At 44.1% G+C, this 23,815-nt stretch overlaps 1 protein-coding gene across 1 annotated transcript; it reads right to left on the bottom strand.

Moving 5' to 3' along the window:
• Nucleotides 1-300: 300 nt before the first annotated feature.
• Nucleotides 301-2,080, bottom strand: LOC123497485 (uncharacterized). The gene is made up of 4 exons (XM_045234039.2): nt 2,021-2,080; nt 1,448-1,553; nt 889-1,353; nt 301-564 (listed from the first exon to the last, which is right to left on the bottom strand). Exons 2-4 carry the CDS (start codon nt 1,550-1,552, stop codon nt 301-303), a joined length of 834 nt encoding a protein of 277 aa, XP_045089974.2. The 5' UTR covers nt 1,553; nt 2,021-2,080.
• Between the last annotated feature and the right edge of the window lie 21,735 nt (nt 2,081-23,815).

Genomic DNA, 23,815 nt, shown 5'->3' with positions numbered 1-23,815 from the left:
TCTCTCCTGTAGAAATAGGCACTGGTGCTTCGAAAAAACCGCTTTATTTTTCTAAGCACATCCCTAAGCACCTTGCATTGTACAAGGTCCTAGAGACCAGCCTCTACCATATATAACAGTTATCATGTCACACTACAGTCTATAAAACATCACACAGTGGAATAATCATAGCTAGTAGAGCATTAGTTACCAGTTAATAATAGTTGCAATCCATCAGAAGCAATAGTACCTAGATATGAGTAGATATAGGTACGGTAATACACGACAAGTACTCGCAAATAAGAGCTAACATAACAAGTTCTAAATGAGGTGGATGGTGATCATCATCCTCAAGTCATGGCGACTGGTGTTCACAACAGTGAGTAGGATGGCCTGTCCTACCCGAAGATTCTTGCCACGAAGGAACTTCTTCCACCCTGCCCTTCTCAAGACAGTGCGACCGTCCGTGTCCACTGCATAGGCACAGTTGGTGATGGAGCCTGTTCTGGTAAGGCGTAGTCCAGCAGCCATGCCTTCTTCGTCCGGGTCGATGCCACAGCTATCAAGTAACCTCTTAGGTAATTTCTGAAAACAGTTGACATGATATATGATCATGTCACGTGCAATTATCAACAAAGCATACACTTCAAGACACTGAGCATATATATCATCACATCACTACACTATACGCCAAGCATCAAATTACTACAGTAATTAGGCATATCATTAGATTACTGCGTACACTAAGCATATCATCGCATATTACTACACTACATGCATGTCATAAAATTCTTCACTAAATGAATTCTAAACTAGGCCTCTCATCACAGTACTACAACATTCATATCATATGAACTACTACACTAACTAAGCATGCATATCATGTAATTACCACACTAAGTAACATACCATGATATGCCGTTTAACATTCGTCCTTGTGAGGCGGGTCACGAATGGCTTCCCTAGGTAGTCTTTAGGTAGCGGAAGCATGTCCCAGAGGTTGCCGATTTCCTCGTCGCCCAGTCTGAGTCCTTGGGCATACAGGTATTCAACAAGTGGGTTCTCATCATCATCTGAATCGTCATCATCTGAATCAGCACCATCTTCCTCCTCATGAACTTCATCCTCACTATCCGGAATCAAATTTAGATAGATAACAGAAATCCTGGGCCTATCTCTTCTGAAGGAGAAGCTGATCAATTCACCCCCACTAAGACGCATGCGGGCGATGAAACGATCCCAATCATCTCCTCCTATCTGGGTTATCTTTCGCCCCTTCTCGACCTGCATAGTGTATGGGCCCCCAAGAGCGTCGAAGGTCACGGTGTCTCCGATGAGCTCATTGAATGCCAATCTCACATTGCATGGTACGATCTGTGTAAGATAAAAACAAATAACAGACACAATACATTAGTGGAAATAGCAAAAAAAAATAATGTACTGTCAGAAGGTTCATATAAATTGTTACCGCTGCAACAACAAAAGAAGGCTGGAAGTAGATGCCGAACAGCGTGGCAGTAGAAAGGCTGGTCCGGCACCGTGAGTTGCAGCGTCCACATGGTGCTTCCTCCATTCTACACAGAACATGTTGAACTCTAAGTTGAATTGTACATAGTACAATACAAAGATCATACATATAATAAATCATAGTGATAACCTATATTGGCAATGGCCAATCAATCTATTTACTATCATCTACGTAATAAAGCAATGCCAATGACAATGGCAATGCCCGTCTCATCTAAACCTGGGAATAGTTCGGCATCCAAACTAAAACCAGTCCAATCCACGGCACACATCAAAACCAAACCAATCCAGATATTTTCATTTAGAATCTAGACCAAACCGAACTATACATGCTCGTCATCCAACCCAGTCCAAACCGTTTTCAACTTTTGGATTGAATCCAAAGGTTCAAACCATAGAAACCAAATCAAGATCCAATCCAAAAACTAAGTTTCAGTCCAAACCAATCGGCTCAGATCCGCCTCCGTAGGGATACGCGGTTGGGGAAGGGAAGAAGAGGGGAGATCTCATGTACTTGCCGGAGTTGGCGGCGGCCGCGCACCGGCAGCGAAGAGAGGGGTCGTCGGGAGATGGCGGCGGCGCTGGTCGAGAAGGGGAGAAAGAAAGATGTGGAGTGGTCGAGACGGGGAGAAAGAAAAATGTGGTACATGTGGTGGCGCGGTTGTGTGGATGACAAGGGGACCCACTTGTGAGACCGATAGCAATTGATGGCAAACCGCAGGAGGTGCACGACCGCGTGCACGACCGCCACGTCCCCACGTGCAATGGGGACGGCCGGGTGGGTGTGTCAAGTCAAATCGGCACCCGCGGCTTCTCGGTAACTCCAACAGGCAGGAGCAGTGCATTTCTTCCCCAAATCGAGTAGAAAACCCTCGTCCTCTCCCGAACCTAACCACCCTCTCTTCCTTCCTCACCACCTCACCACCCTCTCCTCCTTCCTCACCACCCTCCTCCCTTCCTACGCCTCCCTCCTCCTGCCTTCGATCGACGATGAAACGCGGGCGTGAAGATGCGGCGGACGAGCCGGAGGCAACCATCGGAGCAGAGCAGTCTGCTGCCGTGGCTACAGCCGTGGGTGGAGCGGCTGAGTCCGCCGTAGCGGTGAAAGCTGGCGGTGCAGCGACCGTTGTGCCTGCTCCCGCTGCCATCGCAGCCGTGGAGGCACCCGTCGGCGAGCAGATGGTCGGGGAAGATCTGGAGGAGGAGGAGATGAGAAGGCTTAAGCGCAAGGTGCATGACGAAATCGAAGAGCTCTACGAGGAGAACGCCATAAAGGAGTTCGACGTAGATTGCAGGAAGGGCAGCGACTTCGACGATGATGCCATCGACGAGCTATCTGAGGTAGTACTCTGTTTTTTTCATGACATTGGGGTTTTTCTTGTTAACTAGATGAGCATCAATTTCACTTGGGCGTGCTAGTTGTACATATGTAGGATTGTAGGGATTTAGCATAGATCTTTATGTTGGATCTGGATTTTTAAATCTGATTCCAGCAGATACTCTGGTTTTTTTCATGGCATTGAGGTTTTTCTTGTTAACTAGATGAGCATCAAATTCATTAGGGCGTGCTAGTTGTACGTATGTAGGATTGTAGGGATGTAGCATATATCTTCATGTTGGATGTGGAATTTTAAATCTGATTCACATTCTGATTCCAGCAGATACTCTGTTTTTTTTCATGGCATTGGGGTTTGTCTTGTTAACTAGATGAGCATAAGTTTCACAAGGGATACATTAATGAAAGAAGTGGGGTAATGAACCCAAATACAAGAAAATGTTCATGGCAGGGATACATTAATGAAAAAAGTGGGTTAAACAATGGATATATGGCAGGATTCTCCATTGGCTTCCCCAGGACAGTGACAAAATGCTGCAGTTCCTGATTCATTTTAGTTTATGTAGATGAATTAATTTGCACACATGTTCATAGATGATCGGTTTGCACATATGTTCATAGATGATCCATTTGCAAATTCTGTACAGATTTCCATTTTGCAAAGGAAGTGATTGCTCCCTTAATAATTATGGGCTGACACAAAATCAAAACATTTCATGTAGCCAATTTTCCCCAGTATATTATCTAGATGATCACAGCCACATCTCTCATCAATATGAGCAGTGAGACACCCCATAGCTCCTTTACCAATTTCTTTCTGAAACTTATCAGGGTCTAACAATGTTGGAGATGCAGTATTGCCGCTGTCAGAAAGAATAATGGTTTCTTCATTCCAGTAGATAGAACAAACCCCCCTTGTGTGAAACATGGAGGAGTATAATGAAGCCATTTTTCTGATTCCAATCAGAATTACACCTGTAACAAGTATCAAATATCATTAAACCAAGCCAGTTCATGAAGTCTTTCATGTGTTAATTATGTACTACTTGTGCACTAATCTATAAATGCAACTATTCCACTGTCCATATTTATGCATGTCAATTTCTTTGGCTCAATTATGTATGTGCACATACGCCTTATTTCTAGCAAATAGATAGTTGCCATGTTACACATGTGTACTTTCAAAACATTGTAATTAAGGCAATGTACCATAATAGATTAGCTGAGTTCTTCTATGTGTACTAATTCACTAATTCACAGGAGGATGACGACGACGTGGACTACGGCATGGACAACAGGCACAGCAAGAGCCGCTACACCCTGAGGCATCTGATTGCTGGCAAGATCAAGTACCGTTTCTTTGGCAAGATTGGGTGCCCTTTCTGTTGCAAGGTGATCCGTGGCGGCATAGATGGCATGATCCAGCAGGCCTTCAGCACTGGCAATGGACATGGTAAGAACCATAAGGCCAGTACTCTGGCTAAACATGCGGCCTACGCACGCTTCCTCGAGATTGTCAAAGTCAATGAGCCCTACAACCTCCATTGAAGAAGGGAGAGAAGTGATGTGCTGCTAGAGTGCTGCTGCTGCCCCAGGACCGCCGTGTCCTCTTATGTTATCTATGTTTCTTTGTTGTTCGACTCTAAAACTGATGTCCTATGGTGTGTCTGAACCTATGCCGTTTATCTTAAGAGTTTGCTGCTACTCTGGTTTAGTGTTCCAAGTTGTTAATACTATTTTGGTGATGCATGTTAAGCCTTGTACAATGCTAGATGCTTAGGGTGGTGCTTAGAAAAATAAATAGGGTTTTTCTGAAGCACCGGTGCCTATTTCTACAGGAGAGACGCCTAGTTATGCGTCTACCCTGTACAAATAAGCACCTGTGCTTAAGAAAAGCCTGGTTTATGACTATGGTAGTTATAGCTTGGCATGATTATGTTTAGTGTATAACTCAGCATGATTATAGCTTCACAAAATTAAAGCATGCAAATGATTGCCGATTCCACCTATTGCCAAATCAAGCTTTGTACTGATGATGCATTAGATATTGCTATAAGTAGAGGATGCTCATGATTGCCAAGAGTACCTATTTCCACTTTCTGATAAGAACTAAACGTGTATGAAATGATGCTAAAAGTAGAGCATGAGCATGAGCATTTATCAATTGATGATCAATTGATGCTACCTATTTGTGTTTGAATGGGCTCAATAAAGCTGGTGCTGGTTTATGCTCTCTGCGTGACCGTGATGGTAACGAAGACACTTGGTTGGCTATGGTCTTGCTGTCAAATTTAAGTTTCAGTTCTTTAAGACTCTTTGTTTTTGCTGCTTCCTCGGGATTGACTAGCTTTCTCGGGCGTCCACGTGCTCTCTTCCTTTTTGGGGAGTTGGGTGCACCACTTTTGGGGGAGTTGGGTGCACCGGTATCCTTCTGGGAGTTGGATGTGTCGGGTTCGTTGGAACCATCAGGATTGTTGACTAATTGTACGTCGTCTTCTGAACCATCAGGTAGAACTGCTTGCTGGGCATCGTACACCTCCTTCTGTATAAGAGAGAGTGCTGCGTTACTTCTAATCATGAGACTTATGAAATAAATGATATATTCTTGATGTAGCACTAACCGTTATGGGGAACTTATATGATTCGAGACGAAGCGCGTTGCAATTCGAATGCAGTAAGGCTGTACATATTTTTCACCTGAAAATATCTATCCTTGCCTATATTTGATAACCGACACTTACGTTAGCATAGCTTTCAAGCTAAACAAAGTACAAATGTAAATTAGGCATTCAATTACCTGGTTGAAAATATCGGTCATTTCATCCCCGTTCCATGACAACATGTACTGCAGTGTCCAAACCGCACAGGAAGTCCTGCGATGTTTAGTTAAATATCAGTAATCTTATTCGTGTAGGCAAATAATAACTTATGAGGCCATGCGTACCCATCGGTCTGTTGTGGTATGTTCTCATAGCGTTTTTTGGTCCATTCGGCAAAATTGATGTTCTTAGCTGGTGATATCAACCCATTCTTGACAGCTTCGTCGATGCAGAACTGAATCGAGTCCACCTAGGGTACGACGAGTTATACATAGGGTTACGGTACTTTGGGAGCTCATGTGCCATGCGGATCAAAAGAGGCAGCAAGAGAACACTTACAAGAGAATCTTCCTTGGTCTTCTCGCAATGATAATTCATGAAGTTCAGAGTCTGAATTTCTTTTTTGTCAAAATTAAACATCATTAGCATCCAATGGTTTTGGTGTACATTAAGTGGGACATGCACCTGGAGTAAAATTTGGGTTGGGTTGAGAACCGAAATTTGTCGTGTACAGTGTGTACATAAACTATGAAAGTGAGGAAAACATGTACCTTTCGGCGCCCTACAAATTTTTCTGCTACACGAGCTAACCATGAGGCTGCACGTCCAACAGGAACCACCCCCTTCATTTGTAACAGCTTTTCGGTTTCTTCAGGGGATATGATTGAGGTAGTATCATTCTCAATTTGGCTAATGCGAGCATATGCCATAATAACCTGCCAAATTTTTAATCATACAATAATAAGAAAGTTGTTGCAGTAATGATGTAGACTAGAGTATAATGGGCTTACATCACCATAAATGTATTTCTTGTCCAAATTTCGCTTCAGTTTTTCTGCTGTGAGGGTAATGTCCCCGATTCTAGCTATTTCAACAGGATCGTATGTTCCGCGGATGTAAACGGCTGTCTCTATGTCCTCATCTGTGAACTTGTAATCATTACCAAAGACAGGCTTCATCGGAGTTAATTGTGGATTCTCATTGTTTTCCGTCACATGTCTTGCACTTGGTGTAGTCGAAGTCCCTGCCGTGAATTGGCTAGCCCTAGGAGTTCTGTCAGGGATGAATTGCACACATTGACTTGATCCTACAAAGAACAAAGGTAGTTCATCATTAGTTTGTTACTTTTAGATATTAACGTGTTGGGCCATAAAGATCACCTGCACGCCTCCTTTCTGTGACACTGACTGTCGGTTGCTTGTAAATTCGTATTTTAATTCCTGTAACAATGCAAACAATAATGAACATGAAGGAACATATTCATACAAAATACAAAATGCACAATATGACATACATGTAGTTCCCTCCTTAAGTCTTTAATTTCGTCCTCGGCCTTCGACAACCTAGGATTAGTGCCAGTTTTAGTCTTCATGTCGATCAAGTCTTCACCTAGTGTCTGGTACTTGACATCAAATCTGTGCTCAATTTCCATTAACTTCCTGCCTACCTTCTTTTCATGATCAGCTAAGCGTGCATTCATGGCTTCAACTACCATGTCAATCTGTGTAAACAAAATAAAACCCCGTTGATAACAATAGCTAAATGAATGAGGTTCCATGACACCTATTTGTGATATTGCAAAAACAAATAGTCTTTGGAGTACATACTTGCTGGCTACTAAATTGCTGTCCTTGTGATGGTGCTCGATACGAATCATGTTGATGCACATGTTCATCATTTTTTCTTGGAAAATTATTAGAATTCTCAGACGGTCGTTCAGGAGCACAAATTTCCATGACAGCCTTTTCTTATAAAATATAATGAACCATTAGTACCAAATAAAAAATCGGATATAGAAAGTTCAATTGTAGATAGGTACCAGCCCGTTATGAAGACCTCCTTTGTCGTAAGCATCGCTTCTTAAAGTAGCCGTCATTGATTTGAGGCACGGGGCAACCCTAGAGGTAGATCTGCCATCGGCGGTGGATAATAAGGGCTATGCCAATGTTCCTCCGATGGTGGCGGATGCGGAACTGAAGGTGGAATTGAAGAAGATCAACAAGAACTTAAGGCAGTTGATCGATCTGAAGAAGCACGCAAATCTGATGGCCGCGGGATTTTATTTTTCAATAATTGTTGTGGGATTTGTTTACTTGTTGATCATCAGTCGTTAGTAGTTGTTAACAAATTATTTCAGTCAGCTTCTGTATAAGCAATGTCATGTGTGCTTAATGCCTTGTATGACCAGACCAAGGAAAAGCTCATTTGAAATCTATTGGAAAGGACAAATAAAATTGAAAACTGATTTCTTGTTTCCAAAATAAAATTTGTAACTTATTGTTCTCTAAAAAAGGAAGAGCAATAAATTCCTTCCAAGAATTTGAAGTGGATCGACATGGGAGCAAGAACTGTTCCTAGCAGGGCAAGGACTAATTTCGGAAGTAAATCGTCAGAGGTGGATTTATTTTTAATAATGTCCGCAATGAAAGCATCGATCACAATATTACCTGTTGTCTTACTCAAAAAATGAGGCGGCACCCGGTCTTTAATACCCTCACCTTCTTTAATGAGAATGTCTGCAACCGACAGTCCTTGGTTCTTCAAGTTGAAGATGCACTTGACATCCACGGCACCGAGAGACACCTCCACAACAAGGTCTTGTACCATAAAACTTCCCGTCCTGTGCTAAAAAATCTCAACCATGTAACTTATCAATAGTGTACGCATTTTAAGTGGTGGTATCTGAAGCATGGCATACAATGTTGTTTCGGTGAGTCTAGCGCGTTGAGCGCCAGATAGAGCGGCAGTAAGTTTGCACCATTTTTTCAACGGCGCACACAATTTCTCCATTGAGTTCGTCCATTCTGTTAAAAAAATATAAGACTTCTCACAGTAGCTAACAGTAATGAAAAAAACACTAGAAAAATCATGCAAATTTAATTTACATACATATGATCAATTACTTTCACTAGCAAAAGTAACATAAATTATATAATCAATTAATTTCATATGGTAATGTGTTAGAAGTTGCTTTAGTTGTCTTATTAGCGTGGGGCATAAATTTGCACGATGACAAATTGATCAGCTCAAAATAAGAGTATATCAATTTTTCCTATTTGAAGTTCATCAACAACTAATGCATAATTCATTAATGTTGTATTTGCATCAGAAAATACGTAACGACGGGAGAACAATAAAAATAACCTATCTATACTAGCACTGACTCACATATCTTGTTGATTTAGCCGTGCAACAAACAAAATAGTTGGATGATGAAACAAAAATATAATTGGATCATGCTGGTCAACAAACAACGTGAGAAGAATAAAAAATATAATTGGATTTAGCCGTGATCGACGTGGGACTCCTCCCGTAATCATCTTGGTTTCTGTTGTCCACGTGGGCTTCCTCCATGGTTTGCGCTCTAATGGTACGCGAAGGAAATAACCTTCTCCATGGCTTGCTTTCATGCAAGGCGCCAAAAATAAATAAATATGATGGCGGGCGGCAGCTGCACGAGTTGCGTCCGGTTCCTTGGCAAACAAGATTTATTCGTCGAGTTAAGTTTGACTTGCTCCACAGTCAAGCTCGACTCGACGGGGGTCATTTGTTTCGTACTTTTTCACGTCACTTAACAAGAAAATTTATTCTTAGATATGAATGTGTTTCCTAAGTACACGACTCCCTCACGTGTGTGTCCCTATTGGGTGATGGAGCTACACATACGCCCCTTCGTGCATGCCCTTAGTGCATGCATGTGCACGTACTTGCATGTACGTGCGTGGCCAGGGTATTCACGTACTAGCACTTACATGCTGGAGGCCAGGCCTATACGTGGCCGAATACCCGTGCCGGACCACCAGTGTACATGTATGTCTACTCGAATACTCGCATACTGGCCAGCCATACGTATATGTATCCAGACGCCGGTGCAACATTTGGGGGGGGGGGGGGGGGGCAAGAACTATAAGACTAAAAATTATAGGATACGTAGATACGTACAGTACTACATATTGGAAGATCTAGGAGCTAGAAAATAGAGATAGTTGGGGGGGGGGGGGGGGGGGGGGGGGGGGGGGGGCAAGAACTGTAAGACTAAAAATCATACGATAGATAGGTACACATGTGTTGTGTCATCCAGCCAGCCAACCAATTTGGAGAAAAGGACCTCCAAGGCTCCAACGCCTCGTCAAAATTTTGGTTGCGAAAACCGGATGAGGTAATGAAGCTGGGGAGAGCCAAATAATTGGATCTCGATCAAACAGAACTATCACTTTCATCAGCGCCAAATGTTTTGTCAGACACTTTGGGGTCTGATCCAAACATGGCCCTAGATAGTTAACTCAAAATCTGATTTATGATACGCTATCAAAGATCAAAATTTTGTATCTAGTCGTTAATTTCTGTATATCTACTATTACACTTCTATGATTTGAAAGACGCGAACAAATCTAATGCTAAAAATAAACTAACCTTAATTTGGTCGCTCATCCGCGGGGCCGGCCGGCGAGAATGCGCGGTCGATCAACACGCGGCACCTGCATATCCCCTTCCCTTCTCGACGGAGAGATCGATCTAGATGGCGGATGGCGGGCGGCGGCAGGCGGGCGGGCTGAAGCATGTTGGGAAACGAAGCGAATAGAGGAGATCTAAACACTGTGCGTACGTGCGTATTAATTCCTACCCTAGCCTGGTTTTGCTTCGACTGTGGGCTGCTTTCCTTCTCCTGGATTTTGGGCCTTGTGCGTGCAAAAATTACACGGGCCTCGTCATACTGGTAGTCATAAGGGGGCAAAGCAACTCACGAGCAGTTATAGCGGAAAAATTAGGGAACAAACTGATTGATCGACCCCCCTTAAATCCGTCCCTGCCCGTACCAGACGACTTAGCGGCCGGCGCTTAAACCTCCCATCACCCTCTCCCACCCTGGTCCGTGGTTTATTTTCACTGGCTTTTTTTCGTCTCTCCTCCCACCACCTCCTCCCACCCTGGTCCATCGGTTTATTTTTCTCTCCACTCTTTATTACAACCAGAACTTTCCTAACGTATAACAAATCACGGATCTAACTTCCTTAAATTATGCAAATCAATTGATTCTTTTTATTGGTTCAATTTGTCTTAGGAAACAAATAACAGATTTTCAGAAAACAAATAATATATTTTAATCTAACTTCCTTAAATTATGCAAATCAATCGATTCCTTTTATTGGTTCAATTTGTCTTAGGAAACAAATAACAGATTTTCAGAAAACAAATAATACATTTTAATCTAACTTTCCTCACTTATCTAAATCAATCGATTTCTCTTATTAGTGAAATTTGTTTTAGAAAACAAATAACAGACACGTCACAACTTTTCTCCCAATAAATAGTTTCTTAACATTTACAAACTTTCCTAATCAGACACGTCACAAACGGGCAGGTACTCATATTTCCAGGTACCTAAATTTTTACCTTTCCTTGATAACAACCAATATTTCCTATATTTTCCACCCATTGAAGGAAATCACCCCTCCATCGATATTAGCATTTTTTTTTTGAACCGAGATCTTCGGGTTATGATTTTTTTTGCGATTCTTTCCAATTGTGACCTCTCCTTCCACTCCGGCTCCTTCTCGCATAAACACCTCCACCACAGCCAGGTGACACCGTCCCAGACCTCCTGCCTCTCCACACCTTCTCCGCCACCTCCTTCTCGTACTCCATTAACAATCCCTCCGCCACATTTGTCCACGGCGGTGTCGAGGGCATGGCGCAGCAGCGTACCAGCGGTAGAGCAGCTCATAGCAGCAGGAAGCAACACGCAGCAGGTGAGGCAAGCGGCCGGCGGTGGAGGGCAGAGATGCGGCCGGCGTGGCTGAGGGGGCGGCCGGCAGAAGATGGCCACGACTGGAGGCGGCGCGAGGCAGGGGCGCGACAGCGGGGCGAGCGAAGGGATAGGCGGCAGCAGACGGGGCGAGCGCAGCCAACGAGAGTGGGGCGCGCGGCCAGGGTGTGTGTCGCGCAGGGCACGATGGTGCGGTGGCTGCGGCGAGCGCGACGGCAGCGGCGGGCGCGACCGACGCGGTGTAGCACGGGCATGGGCATGGAGAGGGAGTGGCCCCGCGGGCGCGGAAGAAGAGCGGCAGGCTCGGGCATGGGCGTGCATAGGAGCGGGCATGTGCCACGGGGTCAATCCGAGGAGCTCGGTGGCTACCCCTGCAATGGCCATGGCGGACAGCGGTTCTCGGCCACAGCGAAATACCTAACGAGAGCAAACGAGAGGGGAAACAGGGGAAAGGCAAGAGGAGATCATGATGGTGTCAATGGCGCCCTAGGGGAAGACATGGGAGCTCGGGGCGGCGCGGATCGAACGGCAATGTCGCGGTGGCCCAAGGTTGAGGAAGACGGCAGCGACGTCGATGCGGGGGTGCTGGACTTGATTTCGTTGGTGCAGACGAAGTAGCGAAGGCGTTCGGAGCTCCTCGACAAGCTCCTAGCCCGCAGGGAGGGCAGTGGCCATGTGGACGGGGTCGGTCATGGTGGCCGTGGCGTCTGACTTCGTCCAGATCGACGGGATCGAGCGAGCGAGGAGGAGAAGTGGATTTGGGAGGGGGCGTCGAGGAGGAGTGAGGCCATGGGGGCAGGGAAGGAAGGGCGTCACCCTTATCCATTCGCCTTCGATGCCAGCAAGGTGGTCGGGCGGGAGCCCGGCTCTGTAGCGACGCGGCTCGGGGAACAGGAGAAGACGACCGCGCGGGGACTGGACCGTTGAGCCGGTTCGGTGGCAAGGCCCGGGGGCAGGGCGAATCCCCTTTTACATCGTCCTTTTGGTTTTTCAATGTATTCTAATCTGTTTCTCCTTTTTAACACCGTTTTCTATTTATTCTTATCAACTAAATGATCTCTACTCCTAATGTCTCAGTTGGTAGTCTCTGTTCCGGGTTTATTTTTGTCCCACCTCCCGAGTGAGGGAGAGGGGGAGAGAGAGTGGGGAAGAGGATGTGTGTATGAGAATTTGATGGTAAAAAAGATCCTCAATGTCACTTAATATGTATGAGAATATTATATGTAATATTAACATAATTGATATTGAACTTTTAAAGTTAATGTGGCCCCGTTGCAACGCACGGGCGTTCTTCTAGTACACGTATATACCAAGCTTGTCGATCAAGAAGCCGATCAGCTTGGACGAAGGGTTGATGCACCGGCGCGTTTATCTTAAACTGGTTCCCATATATATCTCGTCCACAAATATCGGAACAGTGCCGGCGGCTGGTGCCGTATCGCGCCAGTGATTACGTAACTGCATCCAACTAGGTCGAGTAACAAGTACGCACACAGTAGCGAAATGTCTTCACCTCCTGTAGACAGATTCTTCCACCTCGATCGAGTAGAAACAGAGCACGTAGCAGTGATTTAAACGTATTTTCTGTTCGACGCGCGACCGTGTCATGGCTTGTTGAACTCTCAGAGAGGAGAGGCAGCGCTCCATGATTCCCGCTAGCTTCCCGCCAACGCGGAAACACGCGACGGCTAATTAACCTGCTCTGCTCCGTCAATCAACCACACAAAACCTGCACGAAGAGCCTCGCTCTCTCCGTGTCCGTGGCTGTCTCTCACGCCCGCCCGGCGTCGATCGATGCAACCGGCGCAGCCTCCGTGTGGCGGCGCCGCTCCCGCGCTGTAACCACCACCGGTTGCTCGTGCTCATCCCTCATCGTCATCGTGTACCTGGTGGGCGGCAGCGATGTTCTTCTTCTACCCGCCTTGGTGCCAGCACATGTGCGCCGTCTGGGAGCGGGGGCGTCCGCGGCGTACGACGTCGGCTCACGGCCGGTGCCTCAAGAAGCTCTGGCGAGCTCGCCGTCGCCGTCGTCGACACCTTTCGCCCTGGGGTTCGCCGACAACAAGCGGCCGGTCCCAAGCTGCCCCGACGCGCTCCACAACAGGTAGGTAGGGTCCATACTTCGAGCTGTAGCTAGCTAGAGACCACAGTACAGCCAAGAGCTCTGTTTTGACATGCCGGATCGTCACATTGTGCGTGCAATACTGTCGCCATTTGTACAGGTTCAAGATTCACCCTTGTTGTTATACTGTACTATTCCCTACGTTACGTCCTATAATAATAAAAGTGTTTTTAACTAGTATAGTGTAAAAAACGCTTTTATATTATGGGACAGAGGGATATATATGATTCGGAATGGTTGCTTGATTAACGGTAATTATATTGTCCTTGAAGTAAAAAGTTCGAGATAGGTTCTGAATAATTCTTGTGGCACTGCTTCGGTTCTCTGTTGTGAACATGGGATTGTCTGACGTGTGACTATTTTTAGGCAGAGATTCTTGAATCTCGCCGGGCATGCAGCTGTGAGCTGTCGATTGAACCAAGAGTTTGTTCTTTTTCGTCCAGGAAAATATATATTTGGTTTTCTTTGTTGAAGGGAGCTAGATATATTATGCTTTGACGTATTATTTTCCAGTTGAAATATACTCAAATGTATTTGGTTAAGACGGGATTTTAACATATGATCACTACGCTTAGTAGGTAATTTGCATGACATAAGTCCATGGTAAAGTAGATCCATATTTTTAAACATTTTTTATTGCGGGTGTAAAAAAATCAGATACTCATATGGTAACTGTGAGCCAAAGTTTTGTCTTGAGTAATCAAAATGTATGCCTTGAAAAGAGAAAAGGAGTTTCAGGGCTACTAATAATTAATCAAAAATTCTACACTGAGGCACATGTAGTTTAAAAGTGTCAAAATAACTGATCTCTTGAAGTATTAATCTGAATTATTATACGTATGTTTTATTTACCACCGAGTATGTGTCGATAAGTGCTTTGAAACTCCCCCACACAAAAAAAAAAGTGCTCTGAAACTAGATTCTACAACATGTTTTATCGTGACCAGCTACTACCAAGTTATAGTATGCTCGCTATCAGGTTTGTACTTAAGAGCCATCCGTCATTACATGTGGGAGTGTTATTCAAGCCCATACCAAGATTATCGACCGATTAGTTATAAAGAAGTAAGCGATGGTATCAGACCATCCAGACTTAAGTTGTTGTGCTAGAACTCATTAGCGGTAATTAATTGCCATGCCACTAGAATTTCTAATCTAGACTAGAGTACCCAATATAATATCCCGATATGGCATCTCCACCATGGGAGATGGATTGTTTTCGGTGCACGTTAGGTCCACTGTGCCACATGTAGAGGAACATGTCGGATCGATGCCTAAGCTAGATCTGAGCCAAGCCAACTGACCAACGTATCACACGCAGGACAACAAGAATCGACAAGAAAATTAACTCTGCAATTGCTCTAGCGAGCTGCGGTGCCACGGCAGCACAGATTCAACGTACGTAACGCGCTTGCATGGCCATGGAGTCGGTTGTACTGAAGTATACCATATGCCCCGGCCTGAGAGTTTCACAGAGGGGATGACCTACGAACTCTGGGCGGTCATGGAGTGACTTGTAATTCTCAGCCAGACTCCATCACAACTGGTCTGCTTCTCGCCGAGATGCTCCCCCCTATGCAATTGCACTGAAGCAATGTTTCTCCTGATGCCTCTCATCCCTCAAAGGTTACTGTTTCTTTCTCCCCTGCTCTCTCTATAGTGATGTCTCACACGGCCTTGGTTCACAAAAATGTGTATACGGTTCTTAGCATGTATATTTATAGATGTGAAATGGATGGACCGTATCACATGGGCTATAAAGACATGTAGTCCAACTGACACTGGGCCAAGCAAACCTCTCTATGGTGTCCGGACTCCTGCAAAATCCATTATGATAGGTTTCAGTTTGGGCAGAAGCAAACGTGCAAAATGGTCCTTGAACGTTTAGCAGACTGCATTGGATGGTAAAAAATGTCCAGGTCACATTATCCGGACCTTTACAGGAGATGCCCTTAAATATATCTAAAACGAGATAAGTTGTTTCTGAAAGCTGATAATGGAATAGAAGTTTCGCTACATAGACAGATTAATCGCAATGGTTCATGCCGGGAATTAGAATTGCAAGATGAGGGTGTAAGAGCATCTGCAGTCGGACTTGGCAAATCCGACCCCTCAAACGCTCGCGGACGCGCCTGCACGCGTCCGCGGACAGTGACCGGTCACCCCTCAAAAAACGCATTCCACATCCGGATATCTCAAATTAGAAACCTCAAATCCATATTATTACATGCAACGTGAAACCTAATCTACATGGAGCTCGTCCGGTTCCGCTCCCCGCTCGCCCGGCTCCGCCCTGGCCATGTCAGGCGGCTGGCAGCGCTCCTCAGAGTGTTGGGCCGGTCGCCGGCAAGGTAGGGTAGGGCATGGGACACGAGCTGGCTCACGGGACTCAAGGCCCCGCCGTCCCCCATGTCCTACTCTCCCTCGTCGAAGACCGGAATCTGAACAGTGCGGATGGACGTCAGATCGATGATGTATCCATCTAGGGATGAGCCGCCGACGTCCACCACGATGCGGTTGTGGCGCCCGGACTGATGCGCAACATGGGGCGCCGGAGAATGCGACTCCACCTCGCCGACATCCGCCGCCGCGAGGGCTGTCGCCGCCTCCCGCGCCCGATGCCTTGTACGGCGGGCACGCCGTGCCATGGCCTCGTCGGCTGTCGCCACTGGAGGGGTTGCGCGTCCGCCAGCGCGTTGGGACGCCAGACGGACCGCACGGATCCGGCGAGGCAGCTATGGCCGGCCTAGCGCCGGATCCATGCCCCATTTGGGCGGAAGCAATGGATTCTCGACGGACGGAGTCCGAGCGCTGCCGTCCACGGGCCTCCCCACGGGCGCGGCGAAGCGCAAGTCGGACGGCCATCTCCTCCTCGGGGCTGCGTGGGATGAGCTCGGGGTCGACGGATCTGGAGGTGAAGGACTCGGATCCGTTGCCCGCCATGCCGGAGAGGACCGGAAGGAGTCGGAGACGAGCTTGGGTGGCGGAGGGGAGTGGAGGGGAGGGGAGTGAAGTGGGCCGAGAGTGTGGGAAAAAACACTCAGCAAGTTTTGCAATATTCTTAAGCAACAGAATATCAGAACTGCATGATAGGCAACCCAATTAGATCACTCAGCTGCATAACGAGCTTTGCCACTAAAGATAATGAGAAAGAGTGTACAAAGATTCACTTCCCTTCCTTGACCCTAATCCAAGGGATTTTTTTTGAAACTATTATGCTTTTTATAGCAAATTCGGAAACTATATAATTGAACACATAAAAATCAAATCTATGACCCCACCGGCCTCCTGCTGGCCGAAGATGAGGTTTTCGGCCAACTCCAGGCCGAAGTAGAGCCTTCGGTCTACTTGCAGCCGAAGAGTGGTGGAATAGGGTCGCAGAGCACTCTTTGGTCATCTGTAGGCTGAAGAGTACTCTTTGGTCATCTGTAGGCCAAAGAGTCCTCTGGGACCCATCTCTTCGCGTAAATGGTAGGACGAAGTTGCATGGGTCCCAGAGGACTCCATCGCAACTGGTCTGCTTGTCGACGAGATGCTCCCCCTATGCAATTGCACTGAAGCAGAGTTTCTTCTGATGCCTCTCATTCCTTAAGGTTTCTGTTTCTTTCTTCCCCTGCTCTATCTATAGTGACGCTTCAAATGGCCTTAGTTCTCAAAAATGTGTATACTCTTAACATGTATATTTATACATGTGAAATAGATGGACCGAATCACAACTATATTCAATGATCGTGATATGATCAGGATACTCAATGAACATCATCACAACCTATCTACGTGCATGCATTTCAATGCTTGGTTGGCACTATAGTAGTGTTATGCAAGTGCATGTAGGAGTATCAATTTGTTATCGAGAAGTAATGATGGTACCACAACATCGAGGTACCACGTGCAAGTCTTGAAGGTGTGGCAGCAATGCTCATGTTCGATATCCTTCCTGACATATAAACTATAACTCGATACTTGCCATAAAAAATGTTGTCGAAATATATCAACATGGTTCAGCTTTGGAAGGTTTCATGGAATGGACCCTATGATGTAAACAAATCTTCGGTCCTTCAACTATTTGAAAGATAATGATTTAGTAGAAAGCAAGTGGGTCTATCTTAGACTCACTAGACGTGACATTGTAATATCACATCTAAGTGATATCAATGCTAGATTGTGGCCCTTGTGTGTAGTCGTCACCGCCGTTTGTGTATTCTTGCCGCCTCCCCTCCCGCCCGCCACAAAACCCTTCACCAACACCCACCTATTGGGTCGGGGCCTTTTGATTTATGGTTGTTGTTTTTATTGCCTGGGCCTTTGTACAAAGACAAAATTAGTGTGCTGCTAGGCGTCGCTCGTAGTGAGCAATGTGCTGGTGTTGCTTGTTCGGCTTTGTTTGCTAGGCCCAGCAGCAGCCCATCATTGGTGGATGACGAATCAGGATTTATTACGTACGTGTCTTTTTTCTTCTTTGTCATTTTTTCATTTCTTCCTCATGGCTTTTGTTCCTTCTTCTCCATGGTTTTCTCGATGCTATACCTAGCTATATACGCGGTCCTTTAAAAGAGAGTGTGTATGTATTATAAAAAAGGCAGCATGTACATGGGCCTCATAAAAGGATTTGTTTCCTTTTCAAACAAATTAGCGTATTTGAGGTAAAAAAGGTTTTTTTACAAATGTTCATGATTCTGGAAAATGTTCATGGATTTCAAAATCATTTGTGACCATGAAAAATTTCGTGTTTTTTTTACAAAAAAACAAGAAAAATTGGAAAAACAAATGTGAATTAAAAAAAGTTCATCAATTTGCAAAAGTATTTTAATTTTAAAAAATATTGATGAAATCTAGAAATGGTCACAAATTGTAAAGTATACCATGATATAAAAAATGTTCATGATTTTGAGAAATAAAAAATATCCATGAATTCTAAAATATTTGTGAATTTAAAATATTTTCATGAACTATAAAAATATCCATGAGTTTCGGATCAAGTGTGGACATGAAACTAGATAAGGATGGATACACATCTCGGCGTGTTGTTATTTTCTGGACTGATTTGCACATGGTGAGAGACGAAAATGTTCATGGATTTTCGAGAATTAGTTCATTGTGGTAGTTGTCACTAATGGTCGCCGCATCTGTTCGAAATTAATTACCATGTAACTCTAACAATATGGTACTCCATGACACGTGAGTATATTTTTGATAAAGAAACTCACAATATAATAGCCGAACGGGACATCTCAATGTGAACTCAATCTAAGCTCCGCCATGAGAGATGGTTTATTTTCAGTGCACTAGGTTCGCTGTCCTCACATGTAGAGGAACACCAAACATGTCGGATCGACCCCTATAGATCTAAACAGAGCAAAGTGACCAACGTGGTATTAGTGAGAACAACAGGAAAATACAATCAGATTAACTCTGGAATTTCTTCAGCACCGAATTCAAAGTAAGAAAGTCCTATAAAGTCCTGGCGGTCATAGAGTGACTTCTTATTCTCAGCTAGATTTCATAGCATCTTGTCCACTAACTGATGTTTGCTCTCCCTATGCAATTATACTGCAGCAAGGTTTCTCCCGATATCTCTCAATCCTCAAGGTTACTGTTTCTCCCCCTGCTCTATCTATAATAGTGTCTCACATGGCCTTGAATTGGTTCTCAAAAATGCATATACAATTCATAGCACATATATTTATACACGAGAAATGGATGGACCAAATCATAACTATATTTAATGATTGTGATATGATCATGATATCCAATGAACATCACAACCTATATGTGTGCACACACTTCAATGCTTGGTTACCACTGTATGCTACTCTGTATTTAATACCAAGGGGCATAGCAAGAAAATTTTATTATTGCATCAAGTGGAGCTTGGGTGGCGGGGACTGCAGGTTGGGACGTCGAGGTCCTTACTGGCGGTGACACCGCAATCGGTGGGGAAGGGGGTGGGTGGCGGCGGAGGGAGTATATTTTTACGTATGAACAATGCGCCAAATCATAACTATAATCAATAATCATGAATTGCGGTCCTAATAATCAATGAACATCGCAACCTGTCTATATGCATGCATTTCAATGCTTGGTTGGCACTGTACTCTATATTTAATAGCAAGCAACATATTATGGAATATTTTATTAATATTCATCGAGCATTACATTTGGTGTGCTTAACTTTTACTCTAAAGCTTTGGTGAGCTTACTCGACTATTGTTCTCCGTAGGGCGTAATTAACATCTAAGCACCTTCTTACCAAACCAACTCATTTTGAATAGAAAATACAGGCGAAACATAAAGTTAATGGTCTTCGGAATTGAGGCGTGTTTCTAATTGGTATTTTTGTTCATGACTGGAAATTAAACTCGGGCGATAGTTTTATATTGGCAAATTCACACTATAGTTATTACTAGTTAACAAGGGTAATATGCACTTATTCTGGGTCGGGCCATGGACACGCAACCCGTGCCGCGAAACGGCCTCCAAGTTTTCATGGACTCCTAATTTGGAACATGTCAGTCCAGCCCACAGACAGACATCAGGCCAATCGTGCATAGGAAGGGCGTCAGGCCAGGCCTGCATCATCAAGTTGATGTGTCCATTAACAAAACTTCTGGACGAAGTCCCTTCTTGGTTGCCTCCACTGTCTTAGCCCAAAAAAAACAGATAGTCCAAGTTTGCACTTATCCTCGATCAAGTTTTGACGTCTCTTTTCATCCGTGCTCACATATAAAGGAACATGTAGGACCGACATGTTTAGATATGAGGCATGTGTGAACTGATCAACGCATAATCGGGGCCAACAAGAATCATTAAAACAAAATTAACTCTGCAATCTCTTCAGCAGCGAGCTTTTCCAGCACGACATGTGTGCCTTTCCAGCACAAGAGATTCACCATGCGTAATGCTTGACAAGCCATGGAGCCGGTTTTCCTGTTATGAAACGTATGCAAGGGATTTACTTCATTTATCAATTAAGAAGGATAAGAAGAGTTATTGGAAGAAAAAAAGGAAAAATGTTTTACTCTCCCATCATGCTTCTTCCCAAGTCTTCTCTACCCACGATTACACAAAGGTTTGGCTCCCTGATTGTCTGTAGGAGGATGGTGGAGGAGCAACGAACTGTGGCAAAATATCTGGGCATTTCTCTACCTCCATTTGATAAACTTAATGAACATGGTGATAGCGGACATACGCTCTGACTGGCTCAAGAGTTTTCGAGAAAGAATAGGCTAGAGGCTTATAAAAGTTACTAGCAAGATGCATGTGCGTTGCACGGAACATCAAGATCTTGTGGAAGAAAATGATGAACGAGGGAAGGCCTTATCTGTAAATGTGGAGAGGAGTGCGGGTAAATTGGCATAGTTTCCTTCGTATCTGTTAGATATAGATCGGACGGCCTATATTGCAGGATGGCAGGCACACCATCATCACCAACTCTGCTTTTTATAAGAGTAGATAGATGAATTGGCTTGTAATTCTCAACCAGAGTCTTGCTATTGTCTCCCGCTATTTGCAACCATAATAAAGAAATAGTTTTCCTCATACCTCTCAAGCCTCACGGTTAACACCCCCCCTCCCCTCACCCCCACCACCACCATTATTCATAATAGCGTCTCGCATGGCCTCAATGTTTAAAATGTGCATACAGTTCTTAGCATATATATATATATATATATATATATATATATATATATATATATATATATATATATATATATATATATATATATATATATATATATATATTTATACATGTGAACAAATGGAACAAATCGCAACTATATTCAGTGATCGTGATATGATCCTCAACATCATGACCTATTTATGCGCATGCATTTCAATGTTTGTTTTCATTGTATGCTAGTGCATATTTAATACTAGGCAGCATACCAACTTTTTTTTAATAATGCATCGAGTGAAGCCTTATATTTGGCGTGCTTAAGTTTTGGTTTGAAGTTTCGATAAGCTTACTTGGCTATTATTATCCATAGGACATAACTGACAGCTAGAAGGCGCCACACAGCCAAAACATCCTCCATTTGAGGAGGCATAGAAGCAATACATAAAGTTAATGGTTTTTTAGAATTGTGGTGTGTTTCTAACTAGTATTTAAGTTCATGACTGGAAATTAAACTCGGGCAAAAGTTTTTATTGACAAATTCAGCTAAAGTAGACAAGGGTAATATGCACTTATGTTCAGGGCTAGGCCCATGGGCAGGCAGCCCGTGCACCGAAACGGCCCACAATTTCCATGGACCCTAATTTGTAGCACCTCAATTCAGCCCATTGACATTAGGCCAGACCCTCGTAAAAAAGGGGGCTTCATGTGAAGTCTGGATCAGGCCGGCATGTCCATTAAACCCATTAAGCTACGCGTGAAGGGTGGCCAACCAGCTATGCCACGTGGTGCAAGCTGGTTGGCCGCGGTGAAAAAGCTTTTGGCATATTATTTTTAGATGGAGGTGAGGAATTTTTTAAAATGTTTTTTCCTTTTTAGATGGAGGCGACGCCCCATATATTTTTTAAATGGAGGGCTACGCAAAGTAGCGCTCGCTGGTAGGCTGTGTTGGTGATTTTTTATTTTATTTTTTACTTCATTTTCTAGATGGAGGCGAGGATTTTTAAAAAATATTTTTCTAGATGAAGGTGAGGACTACATGTATTTTTTTAAATGAAAACATGCGCATAATTTTCTCTCAAGCGGCGCCATTGGGTGGCGCCCCAACCACTAGTACCTAACATTGGCCTGTAATCCTGCCTAGACAGGTCCATGCCTCCACCTACAATATGCAGATCGGTCAGAAAACACAAGTCTTTTATCATTATTCAGTGACCAATAAGCATTCATATTCCATGACCAACAATACAACTATCACTTTTTCTTCTCCAGGAATTTAAGTTGACCTCTAACATTTGGACCGTCGCCACATGTTTTTATGCTAGGCTACCTAACTAGTCTTACCAAAACTAGGGCTGCACCAACGAATTCGGCTATGTCCCCAGAGAATTTGGTTTATGCAACACACTGCAATTACGCGATTTAAATGTGGTTCAGTTCTATATATAGTTAACAAAATGATACACTGTGTTTTGTTGAGCGCCACATGACGCTATACTACCGTGCAAAAGGTTCACAAGTATTTTGTCTATGTCAAGCAAACTGATGGCAAAAGAAATCTTATATCAATATCAGAGGAGAACCAAAAACACTTTTTTTTAAGAAAAGGATGCATACAACCGGATATTTAGTATGAAATCATGTGCCTGAGCCAAAAATTAAATGATACATGTGAAAAGCTAGCGACATGAAAACAAAAGAGACATAATCACAAGTGAAAACAAAAGAGACATGATCACAAGTGAAAACAAAAGAGACATAATCACAAGTGCATAATAGCAAGTTGATCGGTCCCACCCATGTTAAGACATCAATACCCTGGTTCATTGCCTCTCCCCTCACATGGTAAGAAATACTTGAAATGTCACTTTAATCTTAAACCTGGCAAGTTCCTTTTCCCGTCCATCATAAAGATCACACAATCCTGGTCAATATATATCAAACTATTTTTGTTCTCTCATTTCTCCCCGGAGGCCCCAAGAGGCTAGCACATTACATCCCGAGAGCTTATGGTGCACAACCGTGTTGTAGAGATATGCAGTTGGTGTTTCACTAGAACATACATACTATATGGTTGCTGACACAGATTATTCATTGGGCCGTCGCAACAAATTCACCGATAATGTAGGATTGGGAGGCAATGAGCACTCCATGTTGTTAGTTGGCCCAAACATTTCTCCCTTCGCCATTAAAGCTGGTGCAAAGGAAGAGAACTGCACCTCCTGATTGATAGACTTGAGAGCTTGAACAAGCCACCAAAATGGTGGGCTGGGACGGGACTTCACAGTATGGACGCGTAGGTCAACCAAATCTCCACGTTTGGCTTGGTTGACAATATTTTTGTGGGCTGCTAGGTTATAGATAGAAGAAAGGAAGGTGTTTTTGCTTAGTGAGGAGTAAAAACATCTGTAGCCGATTCCCCAAAACTAATCTTTTTTTCTGGAAAAGGGATTACCGGGCCTCTGCATCACAGCCATATTATTAAACTAAATCAACTTCCAGTCACCGAGTTCCACACAAAAAAGAAAAGAAAGAAAAGAACACGAGCACAACCGCCAAACTCGAGATTACATAGCTTATCCACATAATATACAAGTGGCTCGCCGGCCAAACTGTTTGAATGGACCTTGCGCAACCGTTTCCAACAGGC

Source organism: Aegilops tauschii, chromosome 3, assembly GCF_002575655.3.
Source record: "Aegilops tauschii subsp. strangulata cultivar AL8/78 chromosome 3, Aet v6.0, whole genome shotgun sequence".
NCBI lineage: Eukaryota > Viridiplantae > Streptophyta > Magnoliopsida > Poales > Poaceae > Aegilops > Aegilops tauschii.
Note: the sequence above shows the minus strand (reverse complement) of the source record. Positions and strands in the feature narration are given on the sequence as shown.

What these genes read in the sequence shown, in the direction of transcription:
- LOC123497485 (XM_045234039.2), bottom strand. Translation starts at nt 1,552, where the DNA reads ATGGAGGAAGCACCATGTGGACGCTGCAACTCACGGTGCCGGACCAGC. An exon ending in CTTCTTTTGTTGTTGCAGCG is followed by an intron (nt 1,354 to 1,447) that starts GTAACAATTTAT and finishes TATCTTACACAG; the next exon opens with ATCGTACCATGCAATGTGAG. An exon ending in ATGTTAAACGGCATATCATG is followed by an intron (nt 565 to 888) that starts GTATGTTACTTA and finishes AACTGTTTTCAG; the next exon opens with AAATTACCTAAGAGGTTACT.